The following is a 20,608-nucleotide window of genomic DNA, read 5'->3' as shown; positions in this document are numbered from 1 at the left end:
TCATTTTCCCATGACAGCATCAAGTTTGAAGAATATTTAAGTCTCTTGAAACTGAAGGGGGATTTCAGAGAAGTATTTAGGAGTAGCTTAGCTAGTGGTTAACTGGGAATTAGAAATCAAGAAATCCAGCACAGGACATATTTCCCGGCTTTGCTGCATGATCACATTTAAGTTAGTTAACTTTTCCCTACTTTGTTTTTCCCGTCTGTAAAATGAGGGTGCTAATAGCCAGCCACTTTGCACACAGCCTGGGAACCCAACAACAAAAGATGCTTTAAGAGTACGAAGTCCGCAAGCTGTTGTTGTACCTGACAGAAAAGAATCTGACAGTCAGGTTAGCACTCCTAATTTTTGCGAAGCGGTACCAGTGAGAGCAGCAATGACTGCAAATGCTCAAGATGATTTCGGTTTTATTCCGATCCCTAAGATGCTCAGAAACCCAAAGCTTCCAAGCATGTCCTGTTCCACAAACAGTGACTGAACTGACAGATACATTCTCGAAGTAATTTACATATTTCTTGCTGCCACTATCACTGGTTATCCAATTTCAGTTGCAGTTGACAGTTTAATGATAATAGCTTTCTGTTTATATATCATCTGTGATAATGTTCCTATTCTCCTTAAATTCAGTCCCCGTAAAAGGGGTGCTCTAATGTATGCAGCCACAGACCAAAATGATAGTAATTTTCCCTTCTAGTTGGAATGGTTTAGTAAACAATTACATTTCAATTAAAGCCGGGGTGATCATGCCGAGGGAAGCACCATTCAGCTCTTCACAGAATACAGGAAGATAAATCCTCCAAAGTCAAACTATTATCATATAATTTACATGACTGTTTTTGAAAAAAAAAAAAAATTAAAACAAAATGGAAAGTAGTGTATATTACGCACAGGCAAAAACTTGGGAAAAAATCCTTCAATATCTCATCCACAGCAGCTTGAACTAGGATCCCATTATTGAGGATTATGTTCAGTGAGGAGGAATGGTAGAAGGGTTACTCACTTTCATCTCCCCAGGAGTTTCCATTTACTGGTATGCCATTAGTATTTAATACATCATTTATCAAGGATTAAAAACAGGGTAGATGGAGGAATGCCATAAGAGTAGCTTGCAAAGTATCACTGTAAATTCACCTGTGTACCCAACCCAAACGTGTGGAAAAACTGCTGGGAAACAAGTTAACATTACAAGCAGAAGAAGAACTAAAACCTAAAAAGATTTCGTATTTCTTTGTGACTACAAATGCCTCATTATTAAAGGGCCTGAAAGGCAGAGCAATGACAACCGACCCACACAGGACAGCTCCTGCTCCAACACATCACACTCGAAGTGCAGAACAATAGAGAAAAAGCAGACAATGAAGGAAGACGAGAAAACAAGGAGATGGTACCCATCGTCATAACCGACAACGAGCCGGGGAACAGCGCGTTTATAGTGCTGCGTTTGGCCTTTGAAGCTTCGCTGAGAATTGTTTCCTTTCCAATCCAATTTACACCATTCCATGGATGGACACCCTGACCACGCAGCTTATAGCTGCAATGTGCTTTGGGTTTTGTCTTGTTGATTTTTTTTTTTAGCCATTGTGGCTTCTACCAGAAGAAACACAGAAGTCTTTTCTGAGATGCTGGAAAGCAAATGATTGATAGTAGAATTGAGGAGTAAAGGTCTGGAGAGAAGACGATCCTAAACCCTATCTAGCATTGTGGGGGGAGAGAGAGTATACAGATGCTTCCTCAGACACAGCTCTGTAAGAAAGGCAGAGAGCCATTTTCAAACCGTTTAGAAAGATTCGGACTACATGTTATATTAATTCACTCTATTTGGAGGGAGGCTCCTTGCACTCAGTCAGTGAGGAAGACTAACAGCAAGTGATCATTCTGGTTTCTTGATCCACTCACTTAGTTCAAATTTTTTGCACAAGTGCTTTGGCAATCTGGACTTCTACTTGGCCTGGGATATTTGCACAGAGACCTAAATAAATCAGGCTCTAATAAAAGCAGTCAATAGATGGCAGTACTCTAATGAGATGGGAGAGAAGTCATCACACAGCAGGTCCCAGCCATCCCACCCTTCCTCAGATTTCCCTGCCAGATGGGCAAAGCAGGAGGATTTAGTACCCAGCAGAATTTCCCATCTTCTGGTCCCTGTGTTTGATAATATGCAATAAAAATTTCAGGTTTAACCCATCTCACACTTTAAGACGCTTGGATTGGATGCAGAGAGGCTAAATGCCCCTCTCTATTCTCCTAACAGGTAAATGTCAGTCAACAGCAAGGTTTCACTCATCTCCCCTTGGGCATGGAGAAGAGTCCAGCATTTACCCTTGGTAACACTGGTGTCCACAGCTCTTGAGCATTAATCAGCTGCTGCTAATTACCCCTTCTCAATGGAGACAACTCTCGGTCACCACCTAACCAGGCAACATTTTGACTGACATCTCATACTAAGTCAAGCCTTCTGTCTTTCTTTTTCTGTCCTTAATTGACTTTTCTTGAAACACTTGTTAATTAGATCACTTCACTCAAGGGGCAGAATCATGCCAAATAGGAAGGGTTCCAACAAGACCATTTAACTCCAAAGATGTCACCTGCAAACGTGTGTGAGGATAGTCAGTCTCTTCCAAGAGTGTATCAGATATAACAAATTCATTAGGACCAGAATTTCCCTGCTTATATTTAAGTTTTATACTGAAATGCGCCAAATCTACTGTTCCTAGGTGCCGATGCAGCAGTCAGAAAGGTTTCTTCTAGTCCACACGAAGCACTGTGTAGCTGGCAATGTGAAGTGCAGTCATGGTTTTCCAAGACATAGACTAAAAACTGAATAGTGAAGTTGGTGCTCAGAGCAGATTCAGAATCAGGGACCTCAGATGAGCGGTCACTTGGGTTAGAGGCTTGGATTCATTTGACTACGTCAGATCGTACAAAGCTCTGAGAACACACAAGTTAAGTGAGGTGGGTTTACATGGAAAATAATCATTTTACAACATGAGCTAACTAGGACTAGGGAAGAATTTTTCATGTATAAGAAGCTCTATTAAAAATTTGTTTTTGTAGAAGGAATAAGCACAGCTAGTTCACATACTAAGATGTAGAAATCTTAAGGCTTCATTTTCAAGGTTATATTTTAAAACTCAAAACAAATTTTGTGAGTTATTGTTTTCCAAAGGTGCTACAAAACCCATAATGCTCAATTATGTAACTTGCCTGGCAAACGTCTGTATGGGTAGGGAGCACTTCCACCCTAGTTTGCTTTAGATTTCAAATGAAAGCAAGCAACTGGGAGTGCAACACTGCCAAAATAGCTGAATCCAATGGCTCCGGAGCTTACTGGTCCCTTGGAGACTCAGCAGCAGAAGGATGGAGATGTCAGGGAAGAACAATCAGCTGTAAAATATGAAAAGCTTACAACATCAAAACCTGCAGCAGCAGGCTCAAAAGTAATAATCCCATTACCACTAAACTAAAGCACTAATTACTATTCCCAGTGGCTGGAGTGGACTGACTGCTAATGTTCCTCTGGTTAATGAAGGAAGGTGAGGGAGAATATATTTCTTAAGTCAGACATCTGCTGAAATCTGGGCAGCCATAAAAACTATGTATGTAATGAAGCCATTCATATTAATGGCAATAACATTCGGAGGGCTGAGCAGGAACAGAAATGAGATGATAGTGGATTCTAACTCAGAGAAGAAAAATGCTCTGTATTATCCATGTGATGACTGCCTTTATTTAATCCATACTGAGTAACAGAGCCAGCCAAAGCAAGCAACCACATCCCATATAGGCTGTTTCGCTAACGAGCTAACCTGCTTAAAGACAGGAGTAATTTCTCTAAAAACATAAAGCAGGATATATGCCATTCGAAAAGGAATAAATAGCATTTTATTTTCACTGACTACAAGTACTCTGAGAAAAATACTCCCAAATCCTCTGTCTTGCATCTTCCCATTTTGTCTAGGTGGGGATCCAGATTTTCCCGTCATTCTTTGCATTTTTCATCAACAAGTAGTATATTGTTTAAGGTTCAAAGATACTCATTTACTGAGACAGATAGATTGTGATAAATGGAAGGCACAAAGCAAAAGCATGCCTATTCAGTTAGCTTTACTGTGTGTCTGTCTGCCACTCTTAGAGTTTTAGAGCATTTGTAACTGATAATCAATTCAGATAGAGGGCATGTGGCTTGTGGAACAAGGGGGTTAGAGAACAAAAATTAGTTTCCCTCTTGGCATTGAAACAAGATGCACCCCGCTTAGCAAAAAGGTGATACCACAAGGGGAATCAGACCAAAAGATGATCCCTCTGTTTTTTGACCTGTTAGAACAGAGAGCTGTTAGGAGAATAACTTTCATCAACCCCAGAAAAAGAAAACCAAACACGGCCCTACAGCGAACGCTTACAGACATCTCATACACCATTGTTTTTCTGTTCCGTTGTCTTCAGTGTTTGCCACGTACTGTACACACGCCTTCAAAACAGAACACATGTCCTGCCATCTACTCACTGTTTTCATCACTTCTTCTTCATTTAGCAAATAGGGCAGTACCGAAAAACACGCTCTCATATATTCAGCCTGGGTTTGCACATGAACGCTACAGCACATAGCTCCCCAGACAATGTTACGCATTCACAAACTTACAGTTTACAGAACTAAAATAAACTACTTAGCAAACTGCTATTAATGATTCGCTCATCAGTGGAAATGTTCTCAGGTGAACTGGGTGTGCTCAGCTTTTTTTCGGATTGCACCATTGTCTTTCCTTTGCAATTCTGGTTCCGCCTACCCGGGTTTGTTATGAAGCAGCTGAGCCTGTAAAGTAGGTGCGGCCTCCAAAGAAAGCCTATAAACATACACCGAGAAAAGCAGCTCCAAGACCATTCGCCTCTTCTCTGGATAAAAATACCTGTGCGCAGACTTATTATCCACATATATCAGACATTTCCTCTTGAAAATACAACCCCCTGATTGCCTTGGCTATCGCTCATCCTGGGTATATCCACCTCCAGCTGGGTATACTTTATGCTTGTACTTATTTTTAACAAAAATCTCTAAATAGATTTATCTCTTACTGTTACTGGAGGTTACCCCAAATGTTACCCAAAAGACCTCAGTAACTTCAGCTGATTACAAAGTCTCCCGAGGCTCTATTGCATTAACTATAGGTGTGTCCAGGCTGACGATACATCAGAAAAAACCCCAAAAAGCTACTCGGCTGCATGTTTATGGTCCACTTTCAAAAAAATATTCATTTTCATCCCACCATTATGCTTCTGTTTGTCAGCTGAGTGTGCTCCTAACTTAAATAATTACTTGGATTTGATATTATTTGTTAGATAAAAATGACTGTGATCCACTCGAGATGTACGTCTAATATCTGCAGGATGTTAGAGAGATGAGTTATATCAGTGGGGAGGCAGTGACAAATACCACCGTGCACATTCTAACTAAAGAAGAAACAAAGACTTCTAACTCACTCCAGATCTCCAAGGCATGGCAGGGATTATCTTCTGAAGCTATGAGCCAGCGCAAACATCTGATCTTGTGGGAGTGCAGAGCGGGTAGGGAGAGGGAGTCCCATGGTTGGACTCACTACACTTCCTCACACTGCAGTGAAACTGTTGGCAACTTCTCCATCGCCTGCAGCACCACAGAGCGAGGGCTCAGCACCGACACATCCCTCCGTCAGCCCCCAGCTCTGACTTCTTTGGGTCTTCGGCTCCCTTCTGTAAAACGGATACAGTAGTGCCCTTCCCCACGGAGCAAAAAGAGCCTGTTTGATTTTGCTATCACTGTTATTTGTGTTAGTGGTGCTGCTCTGTTCCACTCCCAAATGACTTCCCGTTCTTTACGTACTGCTATCACAACAAAACAGCAATATTAGGAGAGCATCTCAATGCAGAAGGATTGAAGAAATAGGAAACAGTGAATGGCTCCTCTAGGCTCCTGCTGGGAGAGGATACCAGGCTCTGGGGAATCACCCACTTGGCAGTTTTTCTGTTAGTTAATGACATGTTTTTCTACATGAGAATTTCTCTTCTGTAGGAGTACGAGGATGTACTGTACAGTTGAAGCCCAGTAAATACATCTACGAATATACTGCACTGCCCTAGGATTCACAAAGGAACCTCACCAGGAAAGTCTCCCAAGGGAAACAACTTACCCAAACCTGCTTCCGATTCAAATTCCAATCTTGTTGTTTTAGCAAGGAATATTTTACAGTTGCTTGTTGCTAACAGTATCTAACAATGACACATTTACTTAAAAATAAGTAATCGAGTAGTTTCACAAACACCACCTCTACTCTCAGGATGAGCAAGTTCCTCTCCCTTCTGGCAAAACCCCATAATAATCATTAAGCTGCCGTAACAATCATTAAGATGGGGAGAGACACTTACCGTGACCCGGAAGGGCGTCGTGGCAGCAGGCTCCATGGTGGGGTTCTTCTCAGTGACCCCGCTGGGCATGCTGCGCCTCTGCCCACACCTCTCCGGGGGGGACTCTGTGCATGGTACAGAAAAGAAAGGACAATTACAAACACGCGAGCACAGGACCAGTCCAGGAACGTCAGCAGGCCATGCAAAATGCGGCTTCTTCCTCCGAGATGCCCTTGCAAATGAGCCAGTGTATCTGCTCGCATTTCCCACAGCCGCCTAGAACAATGGTCTATCAGCAAGACTTTCACCTTCAACAATTAGCATTTTTTATACAACTGTAAGCTTCAGATAATGCCTGACAGGTTGGCATTATCATTATTTCCAGTCTGCAGATGGGTAAACAGAAAATGTATTGAGCTGAGTGAGAATTATATGCAAAGTACAGATCCGTGCACTCGTGGACTTGATAGTCCTAAGGGAAACTGCTAATGGGGTTACGGGCACAGGATGCTTAAGTTCCCTCTCTAATTCCTCTAGCAATTTGCTTTGTAACTAGGAAAAAAAATATTAAATCCTGCATTTGCTAAAATATAAAATGTGGATAGGAATACTTACCTCCTTCCCTGCTGGTGAGGAAGGGAGGGGGCTGGAAAGGCTAAATTAACAAATATGCCTAACACCGAGAAGATTCAGAAAGGTATTAGGTAAGGTCAGCAACAGCATTATGAGGTGGTGATTCCTCGGTTCACAAACCCTCTTTGAAAGCACCACGAAGCTCATACAAATAGATCTATTTCCAATCTGCCATTCAGTGGTGCTCAGACCTTGTAATAAGCTTCCCTCCTCAAACCGTTTGAGAGTCCTTATTAGCCACGCATCTCCATCACACACCAGGTGACGGCACCTCCATCCTGTTGATTAGGAAGTCTAGAAAATGGACAGGGTCTGTGGTCATGGTCATGTAGGCATTTAGTGATAATTTCAAGAAAAAAACTCAAGTGTCCTGACTACAGCATTCTCAGGAGTGGACACACAACAGGAGGGCAGAAGAACGTTCCTCCTCGCACAGTGCTGCGGCTCTCGGGGAGGCGAGGAGGGTCCCTGCTTACACAGTCTTCCGTATGAATCTACGTGGGTCAGAGACCTGCGAGCGGCTTCGCAGGTAAAGAAAATGTCTTTATCTAGATCTCTACAGCAAGGCAAGAAGGCTAGAAGGAACAGCTCAATCATGATTATGAGCAGAGTTTAAGCCCATGTAAAGTGTCAGGAGTAGAAAACAAAGGCCTGGGCAAACCTCCTCTGAGTGCACCTTCGTTTGCAAACAGCAGTTACTTTGCTGCTCCTCTGAAAAGAAGCACTCGGGATTCTTTGAAGCTGAGGGCTTCTCCTCTGTCCCTGCCCTGCAGTGGCACTGACCACATCCAACGGCTCTACAATTTTCACACACGGCCAGCATTTTGGAGACATGAAGAATTCTTACACTCAAAATCAGCCCCAAACTGTTTAAGAATTCTCAAAATGGGTGCAAAAAGTTAAACAAATTTCAGGTGGTATACAAACACACCGGTAAGGTGTGAGCTGAGGAAAGGATTTTGTCAAAAACTGTGTTCTTTTGTTTGTTTTTTTTTGCTACACACTAATACATATCAAAATATTGTCCTTTGCCATCAAATCATGGTCTTCTGAACACAGAATAGTGCAAGCTTTGGAGAAGGCGAACGAAGCTCTTATTTCTTATTCTCCCAGGCCCCAGAATCTTCTCTACTCTTATTTATCTACACCCACTGGGTTGGACTTCTGTTAACTGAATTTCTCCCTTTCCATAGGCTTCTTTTCCACAAATATTTTCTATCCTTCATGTCACCTTATCAACAAACCCTTCTGATCTATAGAAATCCCTATAACTTCTGAAAGACAGTGTCTGGATATGTAACACTGATTTATTTACTAAACAATATGGAATGCAAGCAAAGACAAGAGCAAATCAACAATTTCAGAACGACACTGAAAAGCAGATTTTTTGCACAGTTGTTCTTCCCTTTTAAAAAATTATAAGCATAAAAATAAATTTTAAAATTGAGCTGAAGTCAACATTGGGGGAACTCCTTCTAAGAGGCAATTTCACAGGCAAGAGGCATGAACATTACATCATTGCAAGGATTCTTGGCTGGGAATGAGAAGTAGTCTGAAGAAGAATACCTGCTACAAAAGGAAATCAGATGGTAGACTGCTAGAGCGCGGCTTCTACAAATTAGTATGCAAAGAAATCTAAAGATGGAACAACCTATACTTCAGAATGTCTCAGACAATGGTGTTCTCATAACTAGTGTAACTTAGAGGTGGTTTGTTTGCCAATTCTCAGCCTCTGCAATCTGCAGTTTGCTGCCATCAGGTCCCGGCAAGGAGGGTTGTCCTCTAAGCAAGGCTCCCCCCTTCCCAAAGGCTGCTCTCACCCGGGGTCTGTAAGAAATAACTAATACCTGCAATTCCACTCAACGATTCCTGAGATGTATCTTAAACCATTCTAAAAGGAGAGTTGTGAGATGCCACCCATGGACTGGGTGAAGTGCCTGTTCAGCGACATCTTCCTTGGTTGCAAATCCGGCCCATAATTCCTCACCAGCGGCCACAGAACCTGTATGAGAGCCAGACAGCCCAAATCAGCCAGCTCATGCTTTCACAGCTCCCAGACGAGCCTTCTAACGACTTGGCCACTTTCTTTGCAGAATACCACACTTTGAATCTCAAGGAGGCAAACGAGTCCTTTGGCGTCATCTCCTTCCACACTAAAGTTCCCCCCACATTCCTTTGAACAGTGACTGCATTATTTTTTTTTTTTGACTGTCATAAAGAAAGTACTTGATTTGAAAGTGAGTTCGAGATGACAAGACAACTGAAGAAGCTGCTTTGCATTTTCTTAACGACCAGAAAAATAAACGTTGTTGAAAGCATTTCTCATATACGTGGCTGGAAAACAGGAACGATGGGATCATGTGAAACACAGCTGCGAGAAATGACTTTCCCCAGAGGTGTGCGGCACAGCACAGAGCTGTGCTCCCCAGCCCCACACATCTCTCGCCTTCCGCACGGAGGGAAAGTACTTGCTGTTCCACAGAGGTCTCACAGCACCACTGACTTGCACCACAGTGGTTCGTCAGACCAAAGCGCGCGATTGTCTCACTTTTGGTAATCTGTCAATCTGCTTCCTCTTCCAACCACACGGGTCAGATCTCTCCGGAGAAAGGGAGAGTGTGTTATGACCCAGGGCTGATTACTATCTGGGTCTGACTGCGCTGAAGTCACAAACTGTACTCTGAAATTCTTACTTCACCGTTAATATATAGCCGAGGCTGAGCCAGCAAACACATCAGTTTGACCCAGACCAAAATACAGAGGTGGGTTAGGACCTCAAGCCTCCTATTATTTTTAAGCTTATGGTTCAAAAGTGTTTGGAGTCAGATCTCCAGTTTAGCTTAGTTTAAGCACTGTGGGGATCACTGGAGAGGGGAGGCTTTGCAGGAGAGGCACATTACAAAACTCTTTATAAGCAACCAGAAATAACTGGAAGGAGGGTTGGGCGTGGGTGCTCGGGGCAAGGCAGGGGGAGCTGTTTGTTTTAAAGGGAAGTAAAAATAGTTTACAGGTAAATTAGTAACTCCTAACTACCAGAAATGCACAGCAGACGGGTTTTACATAGCAAACAGTATAAATACATAAAGGTTTGAACTGCCCTTTTCACTTCTTCAGGGCTGGGGGAGGTGTTGGGCCCGGTTACTGGCATTAGCGCTCTCTGCTGTCGCAAGCCCACGGCCGCACCGCGCCAGCAAGGCACCACTAAAAAGGTCGCTGTAAGGCAACAATAAACGCTCTTTCCATAGTCACTAGAGGCTGAAAAAGATCTGTCTTAATTGACAGCAGAAGATACTTAGGTTAGGCATTGGAAAAAGTCTTCTCTTGACACAGTTATACATTGGAACTGATATACGTTGAAGCCTATCTTAAACCTTCCTGCGGCAGAGCTGTCCCGGCCAGGCGAGGCGCAGGTACAGCGAGCTTCCTTCCCCCTCGCCTGGGGCAGCCAGGTACCAGATGATCTCCTGAACCCCCTTCCAGCATTATTTTCTGTGATTTCTGACAAATTTGCCCACTTGTACATAAGACGAGCAAGCGACCAGAGATCAGACACAGTATCTGACTCCAGCCTTTTCTCCACAACCTCTTCACACGCTGTCCCTCTCTCCCGGCCTTCCACCTCCTGGCTGGACAGACTCCACTGCAGTTCTGTTACGCCTCTCACTAGCAGAGCCCAGCGTCCTACCCTGACCTCTGTCACAGCCTCACAGTGTGACTCTTGGACATCTTAATGCTTTTCATCAGATTCACGATTGATAAAAACCCTGAAAATCGCGTGGGAACACCGCAAGGTTTCATTAATGAATGTCTGCCATCCATTTTGGATCCCGAGATAAAGGATTGCGGAGTGAGGAACAGCATCACTGCAGGCAGCTAACCACAGAATGGCATTTCCAGAAGCACTTAGTATTATCAGATAACATCCTCACTAGACAGTGAATTTCTCTGTTAGCTTAATACTATCTCTCAGCTCATAGATATTCCAGGATTATACCTTCATTCGTCCATTTATTTGCTCCAGATCAGATTTGATCTGAGGACTTAAACACACAGTATCTCAGGACACCATTTGCTCTCCCAAAGTCCTGAACTTGTTATGAACTTAAAACCACTGAATCTTTCTTTTATGACACAAAGGCCTGAAAATCACTGAAGTAACAGTCTATTAAACAAGGATTATAGTGCAGGCATACCGGATCTGAAAACGGATTCCCTGGGTACAGCGAGGAAAGCCACGTTACCAGCAGCAGAGATGCCAGTGCGCAGAAACAGTGCCCACAGAAAGGGATGGCTCTCTGACTGCCCACCATTTCCACCAGCCCGCAGCGCAATGCCCTCATAAAGGATGGGATACGTACAGATGAGCAATAAGCAGTCATCAAATTACTCTTGGACAGCTGAATGGGGCAGGCCTACCTCAGTATATTACCTGTCCCTTTAGAAGCTCTTAAAATTCTCAAAATTAGACTGGAAAAGGTTCATAAGTCACTCTGAAGGATGACTGTGGCCACTCTGATAGAAATTCCTCATCTAATTTTCTTCTCGTTGTTGACGGCATTTCTCCTGCGCTTTTCTAAGCTTGCCCAATGCTAACGAGACATTTCGAGGCACGCTCTGTTCCACCTCCACCCTGCCTGTCGCAGGGCCGTGCCCCCGTGCGCCCTCCCCATTCTCGGTCATGAACACAGACTGAATCTCCCCAGAAGCAGCACTCTTCAGTCTGTGCCACAGACCCACGCTGGGCTGGGGCTCATCCACCTTACCCAGGCTCCGAAGCAAGAGGAAACAAACAAAAGTGCTTCCTGCTTTTCTGAATATTTATAGAAGGCTGCAATGTTTTGGGTTTTCCCCAGTGCAGGATAAGATCTTCAAAGAGAAACTTCCTTGAATTATCAGAGCCCTGAAACCTCTCCCAGGCTATCACACATGGCTGGGTCCAAAATGCTGCTTGGTGTGTATTCCACCACAGTTTTTTTAAGCTGCCAGGGTTGAAAGTATCCCACCAAGTTGGCTGCCGGCAGGACGCTAACACAGCCCTGGAAACATTGCATGTTCATTTAGGACCTAGGGCTTACGAATGTTTCTGAAACTGTTTCTGTAAAGTAATAAACACATTTGATTTAACTAATTCAAGGCATTTGAATAATTAATCCTCACTACCCTTTTCCGTGCCTGTTCTTCACGCTGCAGAACAGCTACAGAGCGGCGTCACAATCCCCCCAAGGCTTCCAGGGCATCAGCAGCAGAACCGGCTGCGAGGAACTCCTGCACCCGAGCCCGTGTTTAACCCACTCAACATCACCGCCGGCCTTCGTTACAACTGCTCAGACACTGCTACTCAGCAGGTCCTTATGTGTAACAAACAAACACACAAACAAATATTAATACTGTTTACTTCTCACTTAGCAAGTGAGATGTTTTCACATTTGCATTACCTGCTCTCGCGAATCACAGCTAGTCCAAGAGATCATCAGGATTATGCTCTCATTAGTGGGAATGAAATACATTAACTCCTTCCGTTTGTGCATCTCTCTTCACGCTCTCCCCCTCTCCTGCTCTCCTCTCACACGCAATTCCAGGGACCAGCCAGGGGAAGAGACAGTACGAACAAAAGCAAAGAGAACCGGCTGGAAGGAAAAACTAACAAGCAGACACTTCCCAGCAAGTTGATTTTCTGATATGAAACTCTTCCAACTCCAAACAAGAAAGGGAGGTAGAAATCTGAACGAGCGTCAGAGAAGTTAGCAACGAGAAAACGTCTCCCTCAACTCACCAAAAGGAAGCCGAGCTTGTCAGCAACGCACATGCCATGGCACTCCGAACAAGCCAGGAATAAGAGAAGTAGAGATGATGACTTCATCAGAGGCAGCAAGAAAGAGAAGTATGACTGGAATGCCAGACAAGCCAGCAGCGCTGGGGAGACGCGGCAGGAGGCCAGGCTCCTGCACCGCACCGCAGGATGTGCTTTAAGGGAAGGAGACTTTAGAGGACAATAAAACTTCACCGGATCGTCTGGATGTAACGCAGAAAACTAAGAGTTGATCAGGACCAAAAGCAGGCGGAAAAGGTCCCGCAGGCAGCACTCGGAGAGGTCGGGCAATGCTCCGCCAATGCAGGCGCGCTCCTCCCTGTCCTGCCCCACTGGTTTAGGGCTTGACATCTCCAGGGTGCCCCAGAGAGCTTACCAGGGTGGAGTTTCTGTGAAACCAGAGGGAACAGGAATTACCGGTCTCCTGCTCATACAATTACACTCCATGAATTAAATTTATTGCTTAATGAATTTAGGTGTTATTCCTCTTAATTTCTACATTATCTAATAACTCCTCACTACAAACCCAACAGAGGAGAGGAGGAGGCACATAGTGACAGAAGTGATTTATTTAACATGGCTCACAGTAGCATTTATGAATTAAAAACAATCCCTGGAGAGTAGATACTTGTAGTATCTGTGTGATCGCAAATACTCAAGAGAGACTACAGAAAAATCCACATTTCAGACAGCTTTGGGTGGCCACATGAGTCCAGGAAGAAAGACGGATCTTTAATCTGAATCCAAAGGAGTATTTAGAAGCTGCTGTTAAAATAGCGGAACTTTTAAAAAGTGGTGTATTACCCCGGGAATTAACAACGACAGAAAATAATAAACACTGCGTTGAGCCAACTTTCCCCTTCACAAGGCATGGATAACTTTGAACGGGAGGCAGAGATGCAAAAATGTCTGATTTCCAGCGGACAAAGGTCAGTGAGGAACCACTGGCAGGTTATGGATGTGCTTTAACACTCTCTGCCTGCTCCCGTCAGCTGGACTAGACATACAGCTGCGAGGCCAGTTTCGCTCTTCAATTACCTGGAGAACTATTTATTGGAACATATCACCCAATGCCCTGCTGATCCCTCAGTGAATTCCAGTTGATCCCTTACAGCAATATTATAACCATTATGCCACACAAAATTAATTAAAAGTCAAACCTTTATTAGGCAATAAAATTGACTTTTAAATAAAAACGGTCGTGAAGCAAAAGTTTAGGGCAGGTAATGCTGCCCTCTGAAAAATCAGACTCATCTAAAAGCAAAGGTAATGAACGCTCAGAGGGTACCTCCAGGCTAATGAAAGTTTGTATCACCTCCACTTTTTATGTTAGAATAAAATTATTCCTTTTTGCATCTTAGAATCTGTAGCTTAAATACACTTCTGTAAAGCACAGCAATCCCACCGCCTGTACCCACAACTCCCCTACATCAGAATCAGTGATTTACTCCGCAGTCACTTAATGCCCTATGCAGAAATAATTTCCCATTTTCTCATGCTTTCACTACCTTTTCAGACAATTAAGTATACTGTTTACAGAACTATAGCCCATTAAAAAAAAAATCTCACTTATCTAACCATTTGCATACAAAACAAGAAAAAAAGAAACTGGGATCATTACTTGCCTTTAGTGCTGCACTCTGGCACCAAATATTTAAACAATTAGAGGCTGGTTGTATACTAGCCTATAGGTAATGCTATCCACAGTGATTACACCAAACAGATCCAGCTGCTTACCATTACCTTTGTTTCCCTCACACATGACTTAAGTGTTACAAACCCACTATCCTCAGCTGAGCAGGGGAATGCTGTCTCTGACTCAGCTGAGTCCCTGCCTGAAAGCATACAAAGGCACCTGAAGCACCACTCAGGGCTGTAGAATCCTCTGCAGCTGCAAGACTGGTGGTGGGGACAGTCGTGCGGACTGAAGAGCCTTACTAGAACTGCCTGGAAAACAGAAAACAGCTCAGCTCACAGAAAACATCTGACCGTGCTGCTTCCCATCAGCTAAAAATGATGACCTCTCAGGTAAAAATTATGACCACCTTCTCTCAATGCGGAACTAAGATCTTCTGGCAGAAGAGTTTTTCATTTGTTAAATAATGATTTGAAGTGACAGTGACCTTTGCAATAGCACACTGTGCACTTTAATGGATCTCGTGTCATCCCTGTGTCAGGTTCCCGGATATCATATGCTGTGTGGTATTTAATATTCCTCATACCGCTCCTGAGCGAGTGCTGTTCACGGCTCTTGAATCTAGTACTGAAAAAAGCTGTGCTATTTTCCTGTGTACTCGACACATATCTATTCCTCTACTTTCTCTAATATTGTCCAGTAAGAGAATTCTTCTCCCAGCAGTGTGCCGTGGTGCTTTTTGACACCTTGGACTTGCTGCCCTTTTCTCCTGCCCTTCCGTGGGCTCCGGCTGCCCGGTGTCGCAGCCTCTTCTCCCCTGGAGAGCTCAGTCACACCTTCCACCCCCCCAAAGCCGGAGCACGGGGGGGTTCGGGGATCCCCAGCACTGGGGCAAAGCGGGTGCTGCGCCGGTGCCGCCGAGCCGGCGGTGCCCCGCTAGAGGGAGGTGGAGCCACCCCGCAGCCCCGCCTGCCGCCCGGTGAGAGGCACCGGGGCCCGCCGGAACACAGGGATGGGGAAGATGTTCTTTACCCGAAGAGACAGATCAGACGTATTTGTCAAGAAAAAAATATATTCGCAGAGGGCAAAAAGGAAAGGAGAGAAAAAAATAGCATAAATGGGAAAGGAAAGCTTAGATCGTTCTCAATATGTGGAGTCTGAAAACATACGCGCTAACTTCTCTTTACTACAAAACTGAAGAAACGGATCAGATCTCCATACAAAAAAGACACAGCTGTAGGGCCCCAGACCTGGGGACAGGGAGAGACTATAAGGCATCCAGATAATGAATCCCCTTTCTAAAAATAAATAGCAAATTGTGCTGATTGAGCAGCATTTATACAAACTCCATTTTACTGTCTGGTATTTTTTAATTAGGTATGTGTATATATATTTGATATTTTTATTCTTTATTTATCAGTCTCTGAAATAAAATATGTATGATATTTATCTCTTTGGTATGATGTCTAGAGAACAAATTCATCTTTTGCTAACGGCATATCATTAGGAACCTTTTCTCCAGGGTAAAATTGAAATCAAGCAAAGACTTAAAAAATACATCAGAAAAAGATGAAATTTGAGCCTGGCTGGGAACCAGATCATGGAGACTGCTAATACCCTGGTTAAACTGGAAAGGATGATAAAGTGAAGTGGAACATCAGCTTCCTCCTATGTGATGATAAAGACAAGCAACATGGAGTCTGGAGAACAAGAAGTCAGCTCTGGGGAGATTTAAATTAGGTTCATCCATCATGCTTAACATTTCTGCAAAGATTTGACACTGCTACCGTGCCGCTTTCTTACAGCGCTTCCGCAGCACGGCTGCCAGTCCGCAGAGGCAACCCAAGGCGGAGGAGAAACTCTTATACTCTCTGTAATCTCTGTCACTGCGGACATAAACTGTGTCACCTGTACGCACCATCCCGGGCAGGGCAGGGAGGACACAACCCTCTTCCACTCGAGACTGCCCTGAGCCCCGGTGGGCCAAAGCACTGTCTGCGGCCAGCTGCCCATGCAGACCGCTGGCCCAACACGAGGTGGCCACCAGCATGTGGTGGTGGAGGACCACAGGCACCTGCCAGACAGTCTCATGTAGCCTTTGGCCAGTCTCGTAGGATCCCTGCAGGACAGCCGGAGAAGGGACTGTCCCTCGTGCAGTTTGGTCTCCCTCAGGGATTTTGGTACAGCGGAGGCGGGTCCTGCCAGGCCTCCCGTTCCCTTAAAGCTCCCGAGATTGCAGAAGGAAGTTGGAAACCTCACAAGAACAGATTGTGTTGCAGCACATTGGTCCTCTTCACTTCCAACTTCAGTTTCAGAGAGGACCAAAAAGTATAGAGGCACACAGTGCCCCGGCGGCAACGCCAGTGAGACGGGAGGTGTGCTTCCAGACCGCAGCCGTGGGTTTGTCTCCCGTCGGAGAGGTTTGTTCCCTTGCCAAGGTGTTCTTCTGTTTGGTTTGGGGCTTTCAGGTCAACTACAAACGGGTTCACGACAGTTTACTTTGTGTGTGGAGTAGCAGCACAGTATAAATGAAAACTGTGCAGTTTAATTACTAGGCTATTTTTCCAGTCGTGCATGGCGGCAGCTGGAACAGGTCTGTACTGGCAAAATGCAAATTAAATAAATAAATACTTAATTTATAAGCATGATTCATCAGAGATTTCATCTTCTACAGCAAAGAAACAGATGTTCCATTGATGGCACTTCATTAGAGAGATAAATGGGGTCACATACATATCTCTATTCACATCCATCTGCATAATAGACCAAACATTAAGATTTGAGATTCACGTGGTATGTGCAGCTCTTACATCAGCCTGAAAGAGTCTTAATGCCCAGAGCCAATCAATCCAGGTTAGATTGCCTTAACATCGAAGAAACTCTAATATTGTTCAAGAAAGCAGAAGGTTGGGATTCAACACTGGTATTTAGGGTACAGTCTCATTGGAAACACAGAAGTATGATGGATTAACTAGCTGGATTTTTGGTAGCTACTGGGTAAAGTATTGCACCCCTCCTGATGAAGCAACTCAAAGACAGCATTGAAAAGCCACAGTGACAAGAAAGTCTGAAAACAGTTGTCTTCCTCCAGTTACAGCTCTGACTGGTTGGGATTAGGGCTCCTGTTACGCACAGCTGAGACTTTTTTTTTTTTTCTGTTTCTCCAAATGTTTATGCAGGAGGCCCATGAGCTCCCTACCAAATACAAACAAGTCTCCTTCTTTTTAATATGCATTAGATAGAAGATAGTGCTTACAAAAAGTGTCACCTTCTCTGCCAACCCAGTTATTTTTTAAAGGCGAGTGCTTACACAAATGCTCTGCATTCGCTTGTGTGCGGATGTGGGTGCGTGCGTACGCACACACGCACGTCAGGATACACTGCATCTGCCACACCACAGCGATCGACCTCTGTGCCCACGTACCCAGAGTATCGCTGAAAATGCGTCCTGTCCTTACTACTCTTACTCATACATCTTCCTCCTAGCTGTTCAGACTCTTTTAAGCAATTGGCTTACATTCCACAATTCCTAATTGTGGAACATAAATCTTAATTTATTGTGACTGACACTTACACTTCCTTTGGGGGTGGGTGGGTATTTCTGCTTCTCTTGCACATACATGCTCTGAAAACATACTTGCAGGTGGCAGCTTCACTTTTTAGGTTTCAAGCAAACATCCCCAGTGCCAATGAAAGAGACGGGAGAAAAAAAAGGTTAAAAAGTAGTCATGTTTTCTTATTTCATATGAATAAAAGCGTGCCGCAGATGGGCACAGAGAACCCACCATCCAAACGACTATATTCCTGTAGGCAGCGAGCCAGAGCACTTGTGTCTGCTCTGGGAGCGTGTTGCCCGGCTTTTCTGAGTGATATCCCCTGGTTACCTACAAACAAAAATGCGCAGTAGATTACAAACAGGAATCTAGCAGGGCTATATGCCCTTGTACATTTCCCATCCTATTTTTGAAGCGGGAGGATATTCGTACCTACACTAACACCGACACTTGCATTTTCTGTCCTAAAAAATCTGTGGGGTATATGTAGGGATTCCTTCTTCCACCTCTGAACCGCAGTCATGCCGAGGAGCAATACAGTGGCTGTTCAGCCACATGCTGCAACGCTGCCCAACAATTCAGCACGTGTTGTAAACAACATTCACTCTTCCCGGGGAGATTAATGCACTACACCCCACTCTCAGAAATTCTATCTTGGTATTCCCCCAAAAGTCAGCCGGCTTTAGAAGTAAAGTTACATAAACGAACACCAAATGTTCTCACTTTAAATACGACAGCCAGATCAAAATTTCTCTCATCTGAGGGTATAAAGATAACAACTGTTAACCTTTGACTGCTAAAAATGTAAAGGGAAAATATCTTTCATTTAAAATTTGCTCGTTTGGTTACCATGGACACTGCTTAATCATGAAGGATGACTATTACTTGTTCCTATAGTAACCAAGAAGCTTAAGAAGCATCCTGTAATTTAACTCCAGATGCCAAATTTTACAACAGTCCACCTATTACCACATTTGGATACTTCAGAACAAGCCCAGGCTCGATCTCTGACTCTGCAAGAAACCCACTGATGCAGAAGTGCTGTAAGAAATCAAAAATGTGAGCACATAATGTACAAAAGAAACCTGCACTTCAAACAAATTGGTTTCTTCAAAAAGAAACATTAAGTGCTCAGCATCTGAGGATTCCTTTTTCAGTGTAAATGTTAATGAAGCAAAACTTCGTCCGTCTTTATTCTTGTCAATGTTTCTCTAAGTCTATGCAATCGCAGGGCATGTTTTTCCTCAAAGTGGATGCTTCAATGCTCAACTTAAAATGAACTTCCGAAGTAATGCTGAGTAGCCAGGATTCATAAACGAACCTCCAACGCAGATCAGGACTCTGAGCTCTCAAGAACAAACCTACAATAAAACCATGTGTCCCTCACACAAGCAAGAAGCAATGGACAGCACAAACCTTCCAAATTCAGGCAACGTATGTCTTGCTCTAGAAAACCTTTTAGAGTATTTCTGTTTATTAAACAAACAAAACAAAAGCATAACACTTGCCTAGCGTTACTCATCACCACAAAGCTTTAACTTCAGCACCACCAAAGACATTTTAGTCAGCAGCTTCGTCTCCCGTAGGTCTGGGGAGATGAGGCTTCCAGAAATGGCCCAGGGCTCACACTGTTTCTTGACCCGCACCAGTTCTATATTGGGTGTGAACTCTCAGTTTTCAAAAAGCCATCGGTTCTTGCATTCACTGATTTCCAAAGGGGCCTGAGGAAACTTGGTTTCAAAGCCTGACCCCGAGGCTGTATAAACCAGTGAAAGGAGGAAAGAAGTTCTGGGGTTTGCGTACCTTTTTTAATATGCATCTACACAAACACACAAGCAATTAATATCTACATTTAAAATACTCTCTGCAGTGTTTAAAAGGAAAGCAAACTACCTTCAGCTAGTTGAAAAAAGCAAAACTGATAATGCCCAAGCATGGAAAGTGACCCAGCTCCTTCCCGTCTCTATTGAGAGCAGGGTAAATTAAAGGATTATAGAGTGCCTTCAGTGCAATAACTTAAGGGATTAGTGGCACACTAGAAGACCTTCAAGGGAAATATAGGTTTAAAAGCTTTAAAAGGCAGCTCTGTGTCTAAATTGTTTGGACTGCCACAGCTGTAAGGAGACAAACTTACTCTAATACATAAGAGATCATGAAAAGTCTGCTGAAACCCCTCTAAGCATGTTCTTGGAAGCAATTCTTTTTTGGACTCAGACCAGGGTTTTTAACCTCTTTTTCATTTCTTACCTATGGCTTTTAGATAAAAACTCACTCTGCATTACATGGGAGCAACTCTGCCACTTTATTTCCTTTCGGAGTAATCAGCCCCTCCAAGCAGCACTGCTAGAGGCAAGTGAGGTTCCGACCAGAAGGAAAGGACTTAAAATAGAGATAAAGCAGAAGATGAGCAAGAAGAGACAACCGTCAACCTTCAAGCTGCCTGAAAGTTGCTGGTATAATTTCCAAACTTCTGTCAGAGCATTAAATGAGCTGTTTCTTGGATAGTAATTTCCCGAGTTACTCTTAAGCAGTATTGACAGTTCTCACAATTTCATCAAGACTGTTGCGATATTTAGTTACCTCTTAAAGATGCACCTG

At 43.8% G+C, this 20,608-nt stretch overlaps 2 protein-coding genes across 2 annotated transcripts in view; one reads left to right on the top strand and one right to left on the bottom strand.

Moving 5' to 3' along the window:
- Positions 1-6,495, bottom strand: part of DAB2IP (DAB2 interacting protein) — a 138,916-nt gene extending 132,421 nt beyond the window's left edge. Inside the window, exon 1 of the mRNA XM_009892350.1 lies at positions 6,400-6,495. Within this exon, the coding sequence (XP_009890652.1) occupies positions 6,400-6,468 (69 nt within the window). The 5' untranslated portion in view covers positions 6,469-6,495. The remainder of the gene's footprint in view (positions 1-6,399) is intronic.
- Positions 6,496-7,047: 552 nt separating this feature from the next.
- Positions 7,048-20,608, top strand: part of STOM (stomatin) — a 117,293-nt gene continuing 103,732 nt past the window's right edge. Inside the window, exon 1 of the mRNA XM_009892349.1 lies at positions 7,048-7,075. Coding sequence (XP_009890651.1) covers positions 7,048-7,075 — 28 coding nt within the window. The remainder of the gene's footprint in view (positions 7,076-20,608) is intronic.

This window comes from Charadrius vociferus, unplaced genomic scaffold, assembly GCF_000708025.1.
Source record: "Charadrius vociferus isolate BGI_N301 unplaced genomic scaffold, ASM70802v2 scaffold549, whole genome shotgun sequence".
Lineage (NCBI taxonomy): Eukaryota > Metazoa > Chordata > Aves > Charadriiformes > Charadriidae > Charadrius > Charadrius vociferus.
The sequence above is the reverse complement of the archived record's forward strand: the minus strand, read 5'-3'. Positions and strand labels throughout refer to the sequence as shown.